Source organism: Arabidopsis lyrata, assembly GCF_000004255.2.
Source record: "Arabidopsis lyrata subsp. lyrata unplaced genomic scaffold ARALYscaffold_2, whole genome shotgun sequence".
Lineage (NCBI taxonomy): Eukaryota > Viridiplantae > Streptophyta > Magnoliopsida > Brassicales > Brassicaceae > Arabidopsis > Arabidopsis lyrata.
The window spans coordinates 10,369,916-10,391,572 of NW_003302554.1; the positions used below are offsets into that span (position 1 = coordinate 10,369,916).

At 44.8% G+C, this 21,657-nt stretch overlaps 1 protein-coding gene across 1 annotated transcript in view; it reads right to left on the reverse strand.

Annotated features, from left to right (window-relative positions):
• The window catches only part of LOC9324530 (defensin-like protein 115), a 25,148-nt gene extending 3,764 nt beyond the window's left edge, over positions 1–21,384 (reverse strand). The window contains 1 exon segment of the mRNA XM_002888421.2: positions 21,297–21,384. Within this exon segment, the coding sequence (XP_002888467.2) occupies positions 21,297–21,384 (88 nt within the window).
• Positions 21,385–21,657: the final 273 nt, after the last annotated feature.

A 21,657-nucleotide genomic window follows, 5' to 3' on the forward strand; every position in this document is an offset into this window, starting at 1 on the left:
TGCTGGAAGAGTCGAAATGAATGAACTGGATGAGGATGCAGGTTTACTGCAAGCTTTTTTCGGAGGAATCTGTGTGGCCAAGCTCTAATGTGGTCACCCAATTAGAGCCGGGTTCGATCAGCAATTTCGACGAACTATCAGCCGTGTTCTTAAAGCAATACTCTATCCTTATGGATAAAAGCGTTTCGGATGCCGATCTTTGGAACTTAACGCAAGGATCTAATGAGTCACTTCGAGTTTTCATCACCAAATTCAAAGGAGTGCTGTCAAAGCTCCCAAGAATCTCACAGCAATCAGCTTTATCTGCCCTACGAAAAGGATTGCGACATGATTCAAGGTTTAAAGAAGACTTAATACTTCATAAACCAGACACAATTCAGGATGCACTCTTCCGCGCAAACAACTGGATGGAGGTAGAAGACAAAAAAGAAAGTTTTGCCAAAAGAAATAAGCAAGAAAAGCCAGCAATCACCGTCCCTGCCAGGAAGTTCGAGCCTAGGGAGAGCAAAGGACCAAGGAAATTTGGGTCGCAACCCTTCAACAATACCGTCGGGAAGCAATTCCAAGGGAAAGGAAGATCAAACACTTGGGTCCGTGATGAAAGTCTATATTGCGATATTCATAAAGTAACCGGACATTTAATCAAGGATTGCAGCGTTCTTAAAAAGCACCTCGCAGAGCTTTGGGCTAGTGGCGATCTTTCTAAATTCGATATAAAAGATTTTGTAAAGGAATACCACGAAGCAAAGGAAAACTCCAAAGATCAAGATTCCAAAAGACCAAGGTTATCCAACGAGGAAGAACCAAGAAGTTCGAAAGGTAAGATCAATGTGATTCTAGGAGGTTCCAGATTTTGCGGAGATTCAATAAGTTCCATCAAAAAGCATAGGCGAAATGTCTTACTCAAAGCAAGCTTGAGCGAAGAAATTGATTTTCAAGGTGCCCCAATATCATTTAGCGAAGAAGAAACGCGGCATCTCGAAAGACCGCATGATGATGCTCTAGTCATTACTCTTGATGTCGCTAACTTCGAAGTATCAAGGATCCTTATAGATACAGGCAGTTCGGTCGACTTGATCTTTTTAAGTACTCTAGAAAAAATGGGAATCAGCCGAGGAGACATAGTAGGACCCCCATCTCCATTAGTTGCATTCACAAGCGAGTCAGCCATGTCTCTCGGAACAATCAAGCTACCGGTCCTTGCCAAGAAAGTATCGAAGATCGTGGACTTCGTTGTCTTCGATAAACCCGCAGCTTACAACATCATCCTTGGGACTCCTTGGATTTATCGGATGAAAGCAGTCCCCTCTACATACCATCAATGTATCAAATTTCCAACATCAAATGGGGTGGAAACAATTCGAGGAGATCAAGAAGCTTCACGGACGTGTTACTTAGCTAGCCACCGTTTGAAGATTCAATAGCAATTAACGAAGCCCGCAAAAGAGGGACTAATAACAAAATTTCCTAGCGGGCAGAAGAAAGAGGATGTAGTAGTCGAAGTGGTGTTGGAAGAAGACAAGCCGGACCGGAAAATTAGAATTGGAGCGACGTTGACTGGCCAAATAAAAGAAGCCTTGATCGAACTCTTAAGGAAAAACAAAGCGTCATTTGCATGGTCAGCAGCGGACATGCCTGGCATAAATCCGAGCATAATTTGTCATGAACTAAACGTAGATCCAAGCTTCAAACCGGTGAAACAAAAAAGAAGAAAGCTTGGAGTGGAGCGGGCAAAAATAGTAAATGACGAAGTGGATAAACTATTGAAGATAGGGTCCATAAGAGAAGTACAATATCCGGAATGGGTAGCAAACACTGTCGTTGTCAAGAAAAAGAATGGGAAAGATAGAGTTTGCATCGATTTTACAGACCTGAATAAAGCATGTCCCAAAGACAGTTTCCCGCTCCCACATATAGATCGACTTGTAGAGTCCACCGCTGGAAACGAGCTGTTAACGTTCATGGACGCCTTCTCGGGTTATAATCAGATAATGATGAAACCCGAAGATCAAGAAAAGACGTCATTTATCACGGATAGAGGTATCTACTGTTACAAGGTAATGCCTTTTGGTTTGAAAAATGCAGGAGCAACTTACCAACGGTTGGTGAACAAAATGTTTCACAATCACCTCGGGAAGACTATGGAAGTCTACATAGATGATATGTTGGTTAAATCGTTGAAGAAAGAAGATCATGTTAAACATTTGGAGGAATATTTTGATATTCTCAATAAATATCAAATGAAGCTGAACCCGGCGAAGTGCACATTTGGAGTCCCATCCGGAGAATTTCTTGGCTATATCGTGACAGAAAGAGGGATTGAAGCCAATCCAAATCAAATTAACGCCTTTCTAAACATGCCATCTCCAAGAAACTTCAAAGAAGTACAACGGTTGACTGGGCGGATTGCGGCTTTGAATCGTTTTATCTCGAGATCAACAGATAAGTCGTTGCCTTTCTACCAAATTCTAAAAGGGAACAAAGGATTCCTTTGGGATGAGAAGTGTGAAGAAGCTTTTGGGCTGCTTAAGGCATACTTAACCACTCCACCTATACTGTCCAAACCAGAAGTGGATGAAAAACTTTACTTGTACGTATCAGTTTCAAACCACGCGGTTAGTGGAGTCTTGGTTCGGGAAGACCGTGGGGAGCAGAAACCAATTTACTACGTGAGCAAGTCAATGACGGATCCGGAGACCAGGTACACAATGATGGAAAAGCTTGCACTCGCGGTGGTAACTTCGGCTCGGAAGCTGCGTCCATATTTTCAGTCCCATCCGGTTGAAGTATTAACTAACCAACCACTCCGAACAATACTTCATAGTCCAAGTCAGTCCGGACGTTTGGCGAAATGGGCGGTGGAATTAAGCGAGTACGACATAGAGTTCAAAAGCCGAATCAGTATGAAGGCTCAAGTCTTAGCAGACTTCTTGACCGAACTACCAATACCTGGAACGATAGAGCAACCGGAGAACCAAATTTGGAAATTACACGTAGACGGGTCTTCAACAAAACAAGGATCTGGAGTGGGAATCAAGTTGGAATCTCCAACATCAGAAATTCTAGAACAATCATTCCGATTGTTATTCAATGCCTCCAACAACGAGGCAGAGTACGAAGCCCTTATTGCCGGACTTCGACTAGCACAAGGAGTTGGAGCTAAGGAAATAATGGCTTATTGCGATTCGCAATTAGTAGTTAACCAATTTAATGGAGACTATGAGGCCAAAGATTCAAGAATGGAAGCATACCTCGAAGTGGTGAAGGATCTATCTAAAAATTTCTCGAAATTTGAATTAATCCGTATACCTCAGGGAGAGAATACAACTACAGATGCACTTGCCGCATTGGCGTCAACATCAGATCCTGAGTTAAAGAGAGTTATTCCAGTAGAATGCATCTCGGAGCGAAGCATTCAAGACAGCAAGGAAACCCTCGTCGTTACAAGGTCTCGAGCAGCGGCACGCGACCGTGGCGAACCAGAGATCGAACCGCCACCCAACAAACGAAGAAAGTCAAAGGGACCAAATACACCTAGCAAGGAACCCGTCGTCTTAGCTGAAGAAGTGGTTCCAGAAATGATGTCAGAAACCGAGCCATTAATCGAGGAGGATATTCTTGAACCAAACGAGCATCCCGAACCAGAGCCACGAATATTTCACAAAATTGACCAAATTCCGGCTAAAGACTGGGGGGCCGACTGGAGGGAGCCAATAAAGCACTACATCATGACAGGTGAGCTCCCAAAGAATAAATGGCAGGCCAGGAAAATGAAAGTCGTTAGCGCGAAATTTTGTCTATCAAAAGATGCGTTATATAGACGAGGTGTCAGTGACCCTTACCTATTACGCATTTTTGGGCCCGAAGTCGAAATCGTCATGAGCGAAGTGCATGAAGGATTATGTGGGAGTCATTCATCAGGAAGAGCTATGGCTTTTAAAGTTAAAAGAATGGGGTATTTTTGGCCCACTATGATCACAGATTGTGTTAAGTTCGCCCAAAGATGCAAGCGTTGCCAACTCCATGCATCATTGATCCATCAACCGTCGGAATTATTCTCCTCCATTTCCGCCTCATACCCGTTTATGAGGTGGTCAATGGACATCATTGGGCCATTGCACAAATCAACTCGAGGTGTACAGTACCTTTTAGTCTTTACGGATTACTTTTCAAAATGGATTGAAGCTGAGGCGTATGTCGGTATCAAGGATTCGGCGGTGCAAACCTTTATTTGGAAAAACATTATATGTCGACATGGAGTTCCATACGAAATAGTCACTGATAATGGACCGCAATTCATCTCACACGAGTTTGATGCCTTTTGTGCGGACTGGGGAATCAAAGTTAGTTATTCTACTCCACGATATCCGCAAGGAAACGGTCAAGCCGAAGCCGCGAACAAGACGATATTAAGCAATCTCAAGAAACGCTTAAGTCATCTAAAGGGAGGATGGTATGAAGAACTCCAACCCGTCCTGTGGGCTTATCGTACAACCCCTAGGCGACCTACAGGAGAAACTCCATTCTCTTTGGTTTATGGCATGGAAGCGGTAGTACCAGCTGAACTCAATGTGCCCGGACTTCGTCGAACAGAAGCACCGTTAAATGAGGAAGAAAATTCAGCAATACTTAAAGATTCTCTAGACACCATAAATGAAAGGCGTGATCAAGCTCTAATTCGGATCCAGAATTACCAACAGGCAGTGTAGATGTCGGAATCCGCAATACGGATTTTAAGATGCAAATCGGGTCGTCTAGCCTTGCTAATTCGAGTAACAATCGTCAAAAAGAAAAATGAAAGAGTGAAAAATGTGTACTCGTTTATTGCTCAAGAGAATCGTCCCCCCCTGTTACAGTGATTTACAACCCCTATTTATAATTACATCGTCGAAATCCGTTTCCCCTAATCTAGCCGCGAATCACGCCCTTATTATTATTTCCGTTTCGAATCTTCCTCGATCTGTGAATTCCGTATAACCCGCATTCCAATTACTTCGCAGATTCCGACGTTACGTTCGAGCTGGATTTGAAACGAAGTGGGCTTTTCACCATATGGGCTAGCCTGACGGCCCACTTCGTTTCCTGAATCCTAAACTCTCCGGGCCGGATCCGAATTACGGGATCCGACCCCAACAGTTTGCCCCCCAAGTATTCCGAAGTGTATGCTTCGGGATACTTATGATATTGAAAATCTTGTAACAAAGGAAACTCGACATAAATTCCGTTAATCTCGGGATTTTTCCGTGTCCGAGTTGACGCTTCAAGATCCTAGGGTTTTCCCGCCAACCGAGAGATTCTTCTCGGGAACGAGGCGACGCTTCGAGATCCTAGGGTTTTCACTTTCCCGCCAAAACGCTCTATATATAGGACTGGACCCTTCGGGTTCTGTACCTCGCCTTCAATACCCACGATCCACTTCTGTCGTCCGTTTATTTAAAGGTATCCCTCTCCTCCTTACTCTTAAATTCTCCGACTGTTTTTGTTTTTCGCTTTGAATTTCTTGAATCCGATTAGATTTTTAGAAATAGATTTCTCTTAGCATCTGCTTTCCGCTAGGTTTAGGCCATAGATCTGAAGATCTTTTAGATTTTCAACCGTTAGGTGTGAAGAAACTCCCGTCAATTGCCGTTCCTCCGCCGTACTCCTTCGAATTCCGGTGGCTCTCCTCCGTTATCTGAAGAATACTCTCCGTCAAGATCTTCACCTCCTGGGTTTTCGGCGAAGATCTTCATCAGTGTTCTTGAGGGTTTCTCGATTCATTTCTTGCCAGATCTTTTTTCATCTTTAGAATTTTCAATTTCGTGTTATGGCTCCGAAGAAGAGTAAGAAGGTCCGAAATGAATCTTTCATCCTCGAAGATGAGTTCGGGAAATACTTTTCCTCGGAACTCGACGACAGGAAACTAGCTCTGATGAAAGGCAGCTGCGGTATCCCTCGACAAGTTAAACTGATAGCTCCGGAGCCCAGAGAGTCTCCTGAATCTCCTCCTACTGATCACTGTTGCGCCTTCAAAATATTCTTTTCGGAATGCGGCCTTTCCTTTCCTTTACCGGAGCTTCTGATAGAACTTATGCATGAACTGGGGATCGCTTTGCCTCAGCTTTGCCCGAACGTAGTTCAGATAGTACTATGCCTCCAGACTCTTGCAGAGGAGAATGGATATCGAATTACGCTATCCGACATTTTTCATCTCTACACAATGAAGAAGGGGCGAACCCCGGGAACCTTCTTCCTTAGCCCGAGGAGTTATTTCAGGGTCTTCGGAGACTTTCCTGAAAAAGATGAGAAGTGGAGGAAGTCGTATTTCTTCTTTCCTGTGGACGAGTTCACCTACGGTTCAAATGCAGGATTTTTTGTTCGGGACTGGACACGTCGTCCTGGTTAGATGATTTTTAGGGATTTACTGCATTTTATTTCTTGACTTCGCTCCTCGGTGAAATAATCCTTTTTGTTTTTGCAGTTAAACTTCCGAAGACACCGGTCTCCCATACCTTTGCAGAACAGTTCATCAGGATTTGCAATCAAAGTGACCTCGCGTGGGAACTCTTTACTTGTGAACGAATTCGGAACTCGTGCTGCCGTGTCCGCAATCGCTCCGACCTTATTACCTCTTCTCCACCTCACACTTCTCCCATCATCGATAGAAACATGTCTCCAGTTTCCTACCGCGAAGAGAAGAGGCTCCAAAAAGAGAGGGAAAAGGTTAGGGAGGCAAGAGAAAAAGAAGATAAGGCCAGAATGGTGAAGGCCCTGGAGGAGGGAAAGTCCAGATCCGCATCTGGGAAAGGAAGGACTTCCGGCTCTGTTATGCCGGCATCTGAGTCGAAGACTTCTGATCGTCAAGATCAAGTAAAGGAGTCTGCTGGTAAAGAGATAGTCCGAATTTCGGATTCCCGTTCCTCCCGATCATCTCGGGAAAAAGAGTGTTCTGATGGAGGACCAACTGCAACTTCCTCGAGGAAACGCAAGAGCGAGGACTCAGATGTTCTTCCTCTACATCGCAAAAGTCGTTCTAACACGAATGTCGATGTGAATCCTCCCGAAGATACCGGGACTGCTAGCCAAGGAGCTAAGGACACTTCCCAGGGGACTCCGCTGTCCGAACCTCCCGTTCAAGTTATGGTCTTACCTTCACGAGACTCAGAGAATCGGGAATCTGGTCATCAAGAAATCCCTATTCCAATAGGTAATCCTATATTGTTTTTTCGATTCTTCTTGTAAAGCACGAATCATTCATATTGATTCCCTATAAAAATTTCAATCAGCCCCTCCGAAGTCTCCAGCTGATTTCATGAGGAACTTCACTCCGGCTGGGATGAGGATCCCGGCCTTCAGCGAGCTAAAAGAAGTCAACAGGGCGAATTACTTTCGCTTCGCCGACAAACTTGGAGAGGTACTTCCTTTAATTCTTACTTCAGCTCGTTTCGCTTGATCTAACGGTTTCTTTTCATCTCGATAGATTATGCTCGAATACAACACCACCTTTTCTTGTCATGAGAGCCAGCTCTTCCCTGTGAACGAGCTTGACAGCCTTAGGACTCGAGTTGCTGAACTCGAAGAAGAGATCCGTCAAATGAAAGAGATGGAGGAGGAGAATGCTAAAGCCGTGGCGAAGGCCAACGATATCCGGGAACGGATGCTGAGTGCCGAAGCTCGCTGTAACCATCTTGATGTAGTTAACACGGATCTGTCGGTGAAACTGAAGACCGGAAAGAACATGTACCTTGAGGCATGTGACAAGATAACTTCGCTGGAGGCCGAAGTCAAGCGAAGTGAGGAATGGTGCAAAGTTGCTGCGGAAAAACGGGACGAGGAGCTCGCAGCAGCAAGGAAGGACGAGCGAAAGAAACTCCGAGAACACTACAGTGGCTTGATCTCAAAGCATGAGATTTACCTGAAAGCCCTGTGTGAGAATGAGTCAATTAGCAACCGAGCTGCGGAGACTAGAGCAAATCGGGAGCTTCTTGAGGAGCTTAAGAGAGGCGAGATCCCGGATATTGATGCTGAGCTGGAGTCTGTGAAGAAAGATGAAGCGGATGCGGAGGCCAAAGTTAACAAGATAAACGCTCTCAAGCCTCGTCCTGATGAGTTTGCACATCTCTTTGTTGCCACTCCTCCCGAATCGGCACCTGAAGGTCCATATACCGAGGAGGAACTTGCAATCGACGAGTTCGGTTCCAACAAAGGTATCATGTCCGAGCTCAAAACGGCCCAGGGGTCGGAGGAAAAGCGACAACAGGATCCCGAAGCCTAAAAATCCTTGATTTAATTTCCGGGGTTGTTATGGCTTTAATGGCCCCCCTTTTTGTTTTTAATCAGAACCTTTTGCTTTCGTTTCCCGTATCTTTTGGATTTTAAAAACTTAAGCTATTTCCTTCCTGAAAATCTTTTTGCTAACGCAAGTCAGACAAGAAGTTCATAAAGGAAAACGAAATACATTTGAAGTACTTTCGGTTTTCAAGAAACATGACACGAGACTTGGACATCGAAGTCCGAATTGAACTGTGTTGAACCAGCTGTTCTTTTAAGTAAATATACTTAAAGATTGTTTAGAAGAAAAATCTCCGTTTGTTTTTAGAGATAAAGATCCGTCCATTCGAGCACTGAGCTCGGATGAAAAGAATCTTTAAATAGTACGAAAATAAACTTTTCGGTTTGCGAAGAGAGAATTACGAGATTACTCTCGGTTTTACGAGTTGCGAGATATATCTCGGCTTTGAATATTTAGACTGTTTCAACAATGTAAATATTTTATTGATTTAGAGACTGCACTCGAGGTCCGAGCTGCCTACGTACCCAAAGGTGGGGATCAAGTCTGTCGTAGTTCGATTTACAATAGAAATAATATGATTAAATAAAGTATCTCTTCAAATGAATGGAATTCCAAGCTCTCCGAACTGCTTTTCCGTCCATGTTCTCCAGACGATAAACTCCGTTGCGAACTACCTGAGTAATTCGATAAGGACCTTCCCAGTTAATACCTAGCTTTCCAGCTCCATCTTCGGTAGTATTTTGCTGAACTTTCCGCAATACCAAGGTTCCAACGCCGAAATGTCGACTTCGGACAGTCGAATTATAGTATCGAGCCGCGGCATTCTTGTAATTTTGCATTCGAATCAAAGCTCGATCTCGCCGCTCCTCAATGGTATCAATAACGTCAACCATCAGTTCGCTATTTGCTGCTTCGTTCTGCGGGTTATTCATCCGTCTCGGACTTGGCACAAATATTTCAGCAGGGATTACAGCCTCCATTCCATAAACTAATGAAAATGGTGTTTCACCTGTTGCACGCCTAGGAGTAGTGCGAATTGCCCAGAGAACACTTTGTAGTTCATTAAACCAAGCTCCTTTGTGCGACTTAAGTTTTTTCTTCAAAGTGGACAAAACAGTTTTGTTCATTGCTTCAGCTTGACCATTACCCTGCGGGTAACGAGGCGTTGATCGACTGAGTCTGATTTGCCATTCTTCGCAGAAAGATTCGAATTGTCGCGAAATGAATTGAGGTCCGTTATCAGTAACGATCTCGTATGGCAAACCGTGCCTACAAATGATGTCCTGCCAAATGAATTTGCGAACTTGAACCTGAGTTATGTTTACGTAGGCTGCCGCTTCTACCCACTTCGAGAAATAATCGGTAAGAACCAGGACAAATTTCACCCCGCGCGTAGAAACATGAAGAGGCCCAATAATATCCATAGACCATTTCATAAACGGATAAGGCGAAGAGACTGATGATAATGGCTCGGTGGGTTGGTGAATTGAAGGTGCGTGCTTCTGGCACTGCTCGCACTTCCGCGCATACTCCTCGCAATCCGCGATTAATGTGGGCCAGAAATATCCGTACTTTCTTACTTTATAGGCCAAAGAGCGACCTCCGGAGTGATTTCCGCATACTCCGTCATGAATCTCTTTCACCACAGTACGGACCTGCTGTCCGAAAATACAGATCATGTCAGGACCCGAGATGCTTCTTCTGTAGAGGATGTCGCTCGAAATGCAGAAACGAGCACTTTTAGCTTTCAGTCTCCGTGCCTCCCACTTATCCGTGGGGAGAGTACCATTAAGGATGTATTCTCTGATGGGTATCCGCCAGTCTACCCCCCAATCCGGAAGCGGTAGCGCTGGTGGTAGTGGTTCCGGATTTAGCGGTGTTCCGATTAGTGATTCTACTTCGGAGTTCTGCTCAGTCTCCTCGACCCTTTGTTGTTCTTGTTCCACACTCATCCTTCTTTGCATAGACCGTGTAGTCACGAAGTTCAGCTCTCCGGTGGCTATACTGGGATGTTTAATTACTTCGACAGGGAGCATTCGGCTCACCGTTACTTCGGAACTCGACGCCAACGCCGCCAACGAATCTGCCGCTGAGTTCTCACTTCGCGGAATTCTAGCGAGTTCGAAACTTAGAAACTTTTTACTCAATTCCTGAACCTGAGCGAGGTAAGCTTCCATTCTACTATCTTTTGCTTCATAGTCCCCGGAAAATTGATTAGCAACGAGCTGCGAGTTGCAAAAAGCCCGTAACTTTGTGACACCTATGCCAACTGCTAGACGAAGTCCTGCAAGGAGAGACTCGTACTCCGCCTCGTTATTCGACGCATTAAATGCGAGACAAAATGACTGTTCAATTACCTCACCATATGGGGATTGTAATCGGATACCGATCCCGGAACCCTGTTTTGAGGACGCGCCATCTACATGAAGTATCCAAGGTCCTTCGTTTTCTTTGGCCCCCTCGGAGACCAGAGGTAGTTCGACCAGAAAATCTGCGAGGACTTGAGATTTCATGCTTGTCCTTGTTCGGAACTGAATATCATACTCGCTCAGCTCAATTGCCCATTTCACCAATCTTCCTGACTGACTCGGACTATGCAAAATTGTCCTTAAAGGTTGCGTGGTTAGGATAATAACCGTATGAGATTGAAAATACGGTCTTAATTTCCGAGCCGAAGTAATCACTGCCAGAGCTAGTTTTTCTATCATCGGATATCTTGACTCCGCTCCCGAAAAAGACTTGCTTACATAGAAAATCGGTCTTTCCTCGTTCCGATCCAATCGCACTAACACTCCACTTACTGCGCTGTCGGAAACCGATACGTACAAGAAAAGCTCTTCTCCGAACTCGGGTTTTGCTAACACAGGAGGTTTGGACAAATAATCTTTTAGATTTTTGAAAGCCTTTTCGCAATTCTCATCCCAGATGAAATTCTTGTTTGCTTTTCGGAGCAGATCATAGAATGGAAGACACCTATCGGTTGACCTCGAGATGAACCGGTTCAAGGCTGCTATCCGCCCTGTGAGTCGCTGAACTTCCCAGATGTTACGAGGCGAAGTCATTGCCAGAAAAGCGTTCAACTGTCGCGGATTAGCTTCGATTCCCCGCTCTGTGACAATGTAACCCAAAAACTCTCCCGAAGGAACTGCAAAAGTGCACTTGGCCGGGTTCAGCTTCATTCCGAACTTATTCAAAATTGCGAAGCACTGCTCTAGATGCTCAATATGCGAAGTGCTTGATATTGACTTTACCAGCATATCGTCAATATACACTTCCATCGTTTTACCGAGGAGATCTTTGAACATCATATTCACCAACCGTTGATAAGTGGCTCCGGCATTTTTCAACCCGAACGGCATGACTATATAACAGTAAGTTCCACGGTCCGTGATGAAAGCTGTTTTTTCCTGATCTTCCGGATTCATCAAAATCTGATTATACCCGGAAAAAGCATCCATAAAGGACATCATTTCGTGGCCCGTAGTTGACTCCACAAGTCGGTCGATGTGCGGAAGTGGGAAACTATCTTTAGGACAGGCTTTATTGAGATCGGTAAAATCTACGCAAACCCGCCATTTCCCATTTTTCTTCTTGACTACAACAGGGTTCGCCAACCAGTCCGGATATTTGACCTCGCGAATCAAACCGGCATCGAGCAGGCGCTGAACTTCGGCATTTACCGCCTCGGCTCGGTCCGGACCGAGTTTCCTGCGCTTTTGTTTTACTGGTTTGAAAGTCGGGTCAATGTTGAGCTCATGCAAAATGACCTTTGTATCGATCCCAGTCATCTCCTCAATTTTCCAGGCGAAGGTTTTTTGATTCCTTTTTAGGAAAGTTATCAGTTCGGCTCGGAGTGCTTCGCTTAATCCCGCTCCTATTTTCACAGTTTGATCTGGATACTCCTCATTAACTACCACTGGCTCCACGAGGTCACTGCTTATTTTTTTGACGGGATTTGCAGGCACCTCGAGCTGTGGTTGCTATTGAATTTTAAGCTTATGACTGGACATGTAACACATCCTCGCAGCTCGCTGACTTCCCAGGATTTGCTTCACTCCGGACTTCGTAGGGAATTTCAAGCATTGATGATACGTTGAAGGTACTGCTTTCATCTCATAAATCCAGGGTGTTCCCAAGATAACATTATAAGCAGCCGGACGATCGAACACCGTAAACTCAGTCATTTTGACTATGCCTTCTGCGCATACCGGGAGCATAATCGTTCCTAATGACATTGAAGTTTCGCTAGTAAAGGAAACCAAAGGCGATGGTGGCCCCCTTATATCTCGCTTCGATATCCCCATTCTTGTCAAAGTATCGAGGAAGATTAAATCCACCGAACTCCCAGTATCAATGAGAACCCGAGATACTTCGCAATGCGCAATATCGAGTGTTATGACCAGAGCGTCATCGTGTGGTTTGTCAAGTTGACTGGTTTCGCTTTCGGAGAATGTTACTTCGGGTAACTGTTCCTCAGTAAGCCTGGCCTTCTTGATAATCGGGGGGGTTGCCCTCCGTTCGTGTTGCTTGATTGCACTTATGGAATCCCGAAAGAGCTTAGATCCCCCCATAATCACCTGGATTTGCTTCTTCGGTCCTTTAAGAACATCAGGGGACTGGATCCTTTTGGTTTTCTTGCTGGGAGGAGAGGGTTCCTCTGTTGCTACTGTATGTTCCGACGGATGAGTTGGTTCGAGCTCCGAAACATCGATTTCGGCTATTTCCCCGGATGCGAACTTGGCAGCCAGTAACCTCCCTAGAGCCTTGCAATTTTTTGTAGCATGCCCATTGACTTTGTGGATCTCGCAGTAGGCGTTTGGGTCACGAATCCACTTGTTACTCGGGAAAGCGCCGTTTTTGCTCTTAGGTGAGAAAGATTGCTTCGCAGGTGAAATCTTCGGAGAACCTTTTGGCTCCTCCCGATCCACTGAGAATGTGCCAGCTCCAGGTTTCCGAGCTTCAGGTTGAACAGGTTTCTTCTGAGGAAGAAGCTGAGCAGGTTTCGGAGCTGCTTTGAACTTTTTAGCTAGAGCGGCCCGCTCTTCTTCCACGTTTATCCAGTTCGTTGCCCGATGGAGGGCGTCTTGAATAGTGGCCGGTCGGTTAACAACCAACTCTTCTCGGAAACGGGATTCGTGCCATAGACCGTTCTTGAGTGCAGCAATTGCTGCGGAATCAGACAGGTTTGGGATCTGGACCATAATCTCTTTAAAGGAGGTGATGTAAGTCCGGAGCGGCTCTCCGGCTCCCTGTGAGAGGTTCCACAGCTGGGCATCAGTTACATCGCTCTTGATGAAGTATCCGTACTGCATGATGAAAGCAGTGGATAGTTGCTTGAAGCTATCGATCGATCCTTCTTCTAGTTGAGTAAACCAGGTCAAAGCCGGCCCGGATAGGTTCTCGGCGAAGAGCTTGCATAAGCCTGCGTCTACTTCGTTGGGCTCCAAATGTACCCGACCTGCGGTCACCTGAAAAGACGCTAAAAATTCTTTGGGATCTCCCTTACCATCGTACCCCGGAAGTTTTACCTTCCTTTGGTCTCGAATTCGCAGGGCTACAATTCGTGGAGTAAAAGGAGTCCTTCTCGTCTCCTCGATCACTCTATCGACTTCGGGAGCCGAACTGGTGGCTTGGTGAACCCTAGAACTCATTTCCCGAATCTGATTTTGTAAGCTCTGGATTTCCGGGCTGAATGGAAGGTGAGGCGGATGGGACTCGGTTTGAGGATGATGCGGGGTGCTGCCAAGATGAATGGGGAGAGGTGTTCTGGCTGGAACAAAAGGACTGCCGGCCGAATTTGGAGGTGCTTGAGCCTGACGGGATCCATCTCCAAGTTCACTCTGAGAGCCAAGAGGCAAAGAAGATGGGAGCGCGTTGTTCGGGGAAACGAGTCTAGGATCTTGAACCTCCGAAACGTTTGGACCATTAAAGTCCAAATGGCCGCGAGGTCCGCTGGTCCGCAAAGTCCCTGCAAGAATTGTATCAACCCGATCCGCATAAGCATTATGGGCTGACCTGATTTCGGAACAACTTGCCGTGAGGACTGCGATTTGGCTGCCGCTTTGCTCTTCAAATGCTGAAAGCTTCTCAGACAACGCAGTGGTGGCGAGCTGCTGCCGGTCGGTCTTCTCGTACAGATCTTTAAGCAACTTCTTGATCTCGTCGAGGACTGAAGTCGGATCCGCTACGTCTGACATTTTTTCCGATTGATATTCTGGAGTAAAAGACTAGAAAGCCCCTCCTTCTAGCGCCAAATTGTGGATGTCGGAATCCGCAATACGGATTTTAAGATGCAAATCGGGTCGTCTAGCCTTGCTAATTCGAGTAACAATCGTCAAAAAGAAAAATGAAAGAGTGAAAAATGTGTACTCGTTTATTGCTCAAGAGAATCGTCCCCCCCTGTTACAGTGATTTACAACCCCTATTTATAATTACATCGTCGAAATCCGTTTCCCCTAATCTAGCCGCGAATCACGCCCTTATTATTATTTCCGTTTCGAATCTTCCTCGATCTGTGAATTCCGTATAACCCGCATTCCAATTACTTCGCAGATTCCGACGTTACGTTCGAGCTGGATTTGAAACGAAGTGGGCTTTTCACCATATGGGCTAGCCTGACGGCCCACTTCGTTTCCTGAATCCTAAACTCTCCGGGCCGGATCCGAATTACGGGATCCGACCCCAACAGGCAGCAGCGCGGTATTACAATTCAAAGGTTAAAAGTAGGCCGTTCTTCGTGGGAGATTACGTATTAAGACGCGTCTTTGACAACAAAAAAGAAGAAGGTGCTGGAAAACTCGGTATTAATTGGGAGGGACCTTACATTATTACCGAGGTGGTTCGAAACGGCGTTTATAGGTTAAAAGACCTAGAAGACAATCCAGTCAAGCGACCTTGGAATGTGATCAACTTAAAGAAGTTTTATGTTTAAAAGCTACATGCATTGTTTATGTACATGAACTACAATTTGGCTTGATCCCGAAATGGGTACGTAGGCAGCTCGAAAACGAGTTCAGCTATTAATAAAATTTTTGTTTTATTTCTTTATTAAAGGAAAAAGGTTCGGCTATGCGAACATACAAGAGATTGGAAATAAAGCGTTTATTCAAAAAAAAAGATGAAGTGTCCCTCATCGTACACTTCGAACTACGAAATCCTCGTTGACGAGCAGAACACTTCAATTCCTTGACCAGCAAGATCGAGGATTGACATCATGCAGTCCGGAATTCGAGCAAAGTCAGAGATTCCAAGCTCAATCCACTCTCCGGGGTGAGATTCAAGGATGTGAAATTTCTTGACACCGTAGTAAGCCTGCGTTGCATCCGGTTAATCCTCTTTCGGAGCCTCCTCTTTTCCGACATAAGCTTCCGGTGTTGAAGTTCAAGTGCCTCTATGAACGCCGTCGCTGTTCCTTGGTCTCTGATTGGGAGATCCCTGATCAAAGCACATGGGGCTCGGATCTGAGATCTCGAGAAGCCGCGAAGTGGAGAAGGCTGCCTGTTTGGCTCATTTGAAACATCTTCATTCATCATTCCGATTTTGGAGAAGTCGGGCATAAATTCTGAACAGCGAAGATTGAACTCCATACCTGCTAAAATGAAAAGAAGGGTGAGAAGTAAAGAGAAATTGAACCTATAATTTATAGGAACCCCATATCCTTAGCAAGCTGCGGATTTTATCCAAGGAATGGAGTGATTCGCGGAGAGATTCATGCCCTCGAACGGATCCTGCATTAAAAGACGCATCTCCAAGAATATTTGGAAAGAAAGGAAAGTAGCAAATATTTCCATAAATAAAAAGGGGTCGAAGCCCATTACGAGTTTTAAAAAAAAAAAGAGAAGTGAAGAAATTAAAGAACATTTATGGGAGAGGCTCAGGAACAGGCTCCTTCATCGCCGGTTTAGTCTTCGAAGTGGACGCCTTGTTTTTGGCATCCACTTCGGAACGATCCCGAATGCGTTTCCGGCAGTTGCTGGCCTCCTCCTCCAAGTCCTCTTCCTCTTCACTATCGGATGGAACGGCGAAGACTGGGGCGTTCACGGGACCCGGGACTCCTCTAGCACGGAGATACATCCGAAGCATCTTCAGGATCTCAGCAACGGAATCGAAGTTCCGCCACTCCCATTGAAAGGGATCACTCTCCAAAGCCCGTATCTTCCTCTCCACCCGAGCAATGCGAGCCTCGAGTGTTTGTCTTTTGAGGCCCAGCCGCTGCCTCTCTTCACATAAGCGACGGTGCTTGTCGGCGACCTAGCATAAAGATGAGTGAATAAAATAAAGCAAAAAGTTTTTGAGTCAAAAACTTTAAATATTTACCTTGTCGATGAAGTCGCAAGCCTCTTTCTTCTCCTTTGAAGGGAAGTGAAAGACGGCGTGAGGAAAGAGAACGCCGGCCGGTTCAAATCCGTCGCCGGACAAGAAAAGTGGGCTGCCGGGATCGATGGGGGCTACTCCTTCGTTTTCCATTCTTAAAGTATTTCTCAAGTAAGATTCTAAAGTCATGCTTAAATAAAGCTTAGAAGTATGTAAGCCTTTATTTATAATGATTTAGGGTTTGTCTTGGAACCATAAACCCAATAATGGTAGTGTGTCCGAGTGGTTTAAACCATTTTTGGAAATCGAGAAAAAAAGCACTTTTTGCATTAAAGACGAGCCGTTTTCCTTACTTATAAGAAGGGAAAGCGCAACCGTCGCATTAACTACAAAAGTTTCTAAGACCCAAGCCCAGTAAGTTTATCGAGTTGACTAAACCCGAAGTGGGGAACTCGCTTTAAGCCGAGCTCAGTTCTCGCATACTAAAGAGAAAGGTCTGATCAGCCTAAAAATCTCGAAAGCATTGCCACAAGGCCACAAAAGGTTAAAAAGCGGACTTTGCAAACCCGCATATAATTTTAACCAAACCCCCTTGGGTCACAACCTAGAAAGGTTTAAAAGCCTCCTCAGGCAAATATCTTGTTCAAAAAACAACAATAAAGCCTCCTTAGGCCAAAAATAAATTAAGTCTTAAAGTTAAAGGGACAATCCCCGATTTAAAGTGGACACAGCCACTACGGAGTGATCTCCACCCCGGACTCCGGCTCAGTAACCGAAGTTTCATTCACCTCCTTGACTGGTGCTCGATCAGATGAAGCTCCCTGACCACCCTCCGCGGTACAACCAACCTCTGGTACCATAGGAGCTGCGGGCGGGACAACGTCTTCCGTCTCACTTGAACCTAGAAATAATGATTCCAGTCAATCAAAGGTACAAGGTAAGAAAAAAGTAAGCCACAGGAGCCAAGCGTTACCTGCCCAGTCTAACCCCGATTCACTGATAGGAGGTGATTCAGTAAAGAATGCCTCGAAGTCAAGCGGGTTGAAGGCCGAAGTGGGAAGAGCTGCTAAGCGACTCCGTTTTTCAGAAAGGTTAGTCGACAGCTCGGTCCTTTCTTGCTCCTCGGAAAAATCTGCTTCATAGATTTGGTCCAGCAGAATCAAGTTGCTTTCGTGCTCCTTGATGTCTGACTCCAAGTCCGACCTAGCTTTCTCGGTTTGCATGAAGCAAATGGCCCCTTGGATCAATTCCATCCCGCGTCCCTTAACCTCCTTTCTGGCCTTCGATGCCGACCTTGCCAACTCAGAATCACGCAACTTGGCTAGCGCCTTGTACTTCGCGTCAAGCTCGATAAGTTGGTTGTTCAGGGTGTCAGCGGTTGATTCGGATTCATGAAGTCTACCCTGAACACCAGACAGTTCGTCCTGGAGTTTGTAATTCCGGTCATAGTAGTCTTGCAGTTCCCCCTTTACCTGCGCCAACTCCGACGTCAACCTATCGACCTTATCCTCCAGATCGTGCTTAGAGCCAGCAGAAGAGTTGAGGTCAGCCTCAAGAGCTGAGAATTTCTTCTTCCACATGTCAATCTCCTTCTCCCGTCCAATGACCAACCCTTCGTAATGTTCGATCATGTCGTTAAATTCGCTATGAGCCTGGCATTATACATGAACCAGGGATGGTGAGTCGGTTCGCAGAATGGCAATGTAAAAAAAAAAAAAAACGGAACTAACCCGAGATGAGTGATGCGCGTGAAGCAAATAGCGTTCACGAATCGCAGGGCGCCATTTGTCGAAGTCTGGCAGGATCGAGCCCGATCGGGTCTTGAAGCATCGGAAGACGCTGCCCTCTTTCTTCATAGCTGCGAAGAAGGAAGAGTTGTAAAAATTAGAATTTTAGTAAAGACAAAAAGTTGAAGTATGTAAATCACCAAACCTGAAAGCGATTTGACTTGAGGGACAAGAGCAGGTTTTAACCTCGAGGAAGCATCTCGAGATTCAGAATCTCCCTTTTTCGGAGACGCACTCCGGGTAGTCTTTCCACTATCAGGCTGGGAGGAGGAAGACATATCAACCGGACGTGGAGGACCCATTGGTTCAGGAGGAGGAGATGATCGAGGTGAGCGGTCAGTCCGGGCCCTCGACTTTTCCCTCCGCGGAGAAGAATCGCTGCGAGAGGACTTGTCTCTCTTCCGGCGAACCAAGTTCTTTATTGGTTCGTTACTAAAATCATCTCGGAGAGGACGAGGTGAATCACGGCGAGGAGATTGAACCCTCCGAGGAGAACGTGAGTCGCGACGATCGCGACGAGGAGTTAATCTGAAGGAAGCAACAGATCGAGCTCCCTCGGTGCTGCCATCATCAACCAGCAAGGTTCTACTATAGTCCTTCTTGTCTATAGAAGTCGCGAGGAACTTTTTCTTCTCCTCGCAAGCCTCAGCCATCGGCTTGGAAAGCAACTTACGCTTGGCCGCAAGGGCCCGAGATGACATTCCCTGAGTTGTAGGAGGGGGAGGAATTTGATGAAGATGGCCAGGCGGACTCATCCTGAGTCTGTGGTTAGCTTCTAGGAATCGCTCAAGAGTGAAGGAATTCCAAAGGGTTTCCCCTTCAAGAATTATTTTGAAGAATTCGATGAACTCTTCAGATGGGAGATTGGAAGCGATGAAAGCTGCGAAATGAAACAACGGTGTTAGTCAATAAAGATAAAGAAACAACCGAGAAAGATACGGGCAACCTAATCACTACCGGGTTTCGCAGACCACTTCGAAGGGAGAAAATCTGCGAGATTTCCAATCGAAGCGGGAGTTTTCTTAATTAAGAACCAAGGATGATGCCAATTTTCATCCTTGTTCGGAAGATGTGAAATGATGTTCCTGTTGGCATTAGGATATGCTGAGAAATATCCCGTTTTCTTCGATGAACTTCTCACGCTCAGAAGCTCATTTAGTTCAGCAACTCCGATAACATAACCGGCCTCCGCCGCGATTGTTATAATTCTAAGAATAGTACGGAGAAGATTGGGGGTTAATTGAGGAAGAGCGATTTCAAGAGCCGCTAGGTATAGAACTAGGGCTTCGGGAAGAGGAAAGGTCAGCCCGCAACCCTTGAAATAAATCTCGTACACACAGAAGTAACCATCGCGATGGTTCTCTGGGGATTCTGTGGGGGAAGCTATTTGTGCTTCCGCCATAATTTCCGGCGGAATCCGGCAAAGCTCTTTCAACCGCTCGAGGGATTGAAGAGTACAAGTGGACCCATAATGCGGACCGGCAATATCATCAGAGCGGGTGCACTCGTCATTGCTAGAACGCCTCTCATCGAAAGACGGAGACTCGGGTCTATCGGAATCGGAAGCCATTGAGAAGAAATAAAAATTCAAGATCCGGCGAAGAAGGGTTTTGGTGAAAGAACGAAGAGAGAGGTTTTTGATTAAAGTACAAAAGTAAAAAGAAGAGAGTAATGGTGAAAAGAAGTTACCTCAAGCTAATGATGAAACCGCCTCGGAAGTCGTGTGGGAAGTGGAAAGGTTTATCCCGTTTTAATAGTAATTAATCAATATACGGTCATAATGATGACAGATGTCACTCGGTTAAAAATGGCTAGTGCCGAAATTAAAGGAGTGATGAGATTTTCGGCGGGAAATCAGAAAGATTCTCGAGCGCAATCTTTGGCCACTTGAGCATTTAAAGTCCTCCGAATTGGAATAGCACTTCGAAGAACTTGGGGGGCTAATTGTTGGTGTCGGATCCCGCACCAGAAGTACGAGACCAACCAAAGATTGCCACGTAATCAAGATAATGGCCCATAAAGGACGAAGCCCATCGGACCCATGAGCCAAAGGAACGGTCGAAGTGGTTGTCACCACTTCGAGAGTTCGAAGTGACTGCACTGTGACACGAGTTCGGTGTAGAAGACATGGGTAAGTCGGTTCAAGGGCACTTGGGCCAAAAGAGGCGAGGCCCATGAAGATCAGAGTCAACTCAAATTCAAACGTTGAGCATTAAAGCCGAAGAATCAAAACGGACACATTTAAGAAGAAATAATTGTACTTAATTGCTCATTTTAATGTCGTTTATTTATGTATAAATATAGAGGCCAATGGCCATGTAAAAGAGAGCTTCCTCAAAAGAGAGAAATACTATAGCAATTTTCGTATCAATTTATAAGTTTTTACATATTCATTTTTGTCCCTCAAGAATAATCTTTCCCGCTTAACAAAATACTTGAGTGTGTGAATCCGACATCCACAATATTTTGTCAAATTTTTACCGGAACTTATATAGATTCATCATACAGAAATTAAAGTACGGATTGTCTCTATATATCCTTAACCGATTCTTCTTTGTTCAAAAAGAATTGAAAAGATAGGTTCGAATTATTTATGGTCTTATAAAATAAATATATTTTAATCGGATATTATGACAAAGAAGACAAATATATACATAAATCTACAAATTTTGTTGGATATCTACAACATATTGATGATGAACATAAGAGAAAAATCAAAAACTGAGCGAGTGAGGCTAAAATCGGAAAAATAGTGGGCTAATGATACCATTGTTTTGGGTCCCGACAAGAATTTACCAAAAACTAATTATGTCCCAGATCTTTACCTCCCACCTAATTATCTCTAAACAAATCTTTATAATCATATATAAAGGATAAAAATATGTCCAAACTAAAACAAAATTGAGAGTATAATAAGACTATACCAAGAGTGCTATCAGAACAATGAACCGATGATTTGACAAAAAGAATAGTGAGAAGAAATACGATAAGCATCTTTTTGGTGATATCCATTTTATGATATAATTTTTTGATAACTTTGTAGAAGATTTTTTTTCTGGTTATTACTTAGAGTCACTGGCCGATATATATACACTTACGATTAGCCAATTAGGATTTGATCTTTCCGTAGAAAGTCGAAACTAATAAAGACACAAGATTCACTAACAAATATGTAAAGAAGAGAAACACAAATACTCTCGAGTCTTAACTATAGAAAACTTATGTAGAAAAAAGTACGTTTTGTTGTTATACATGTAACAAAAAATCTTTCAATTAATTTCCTTA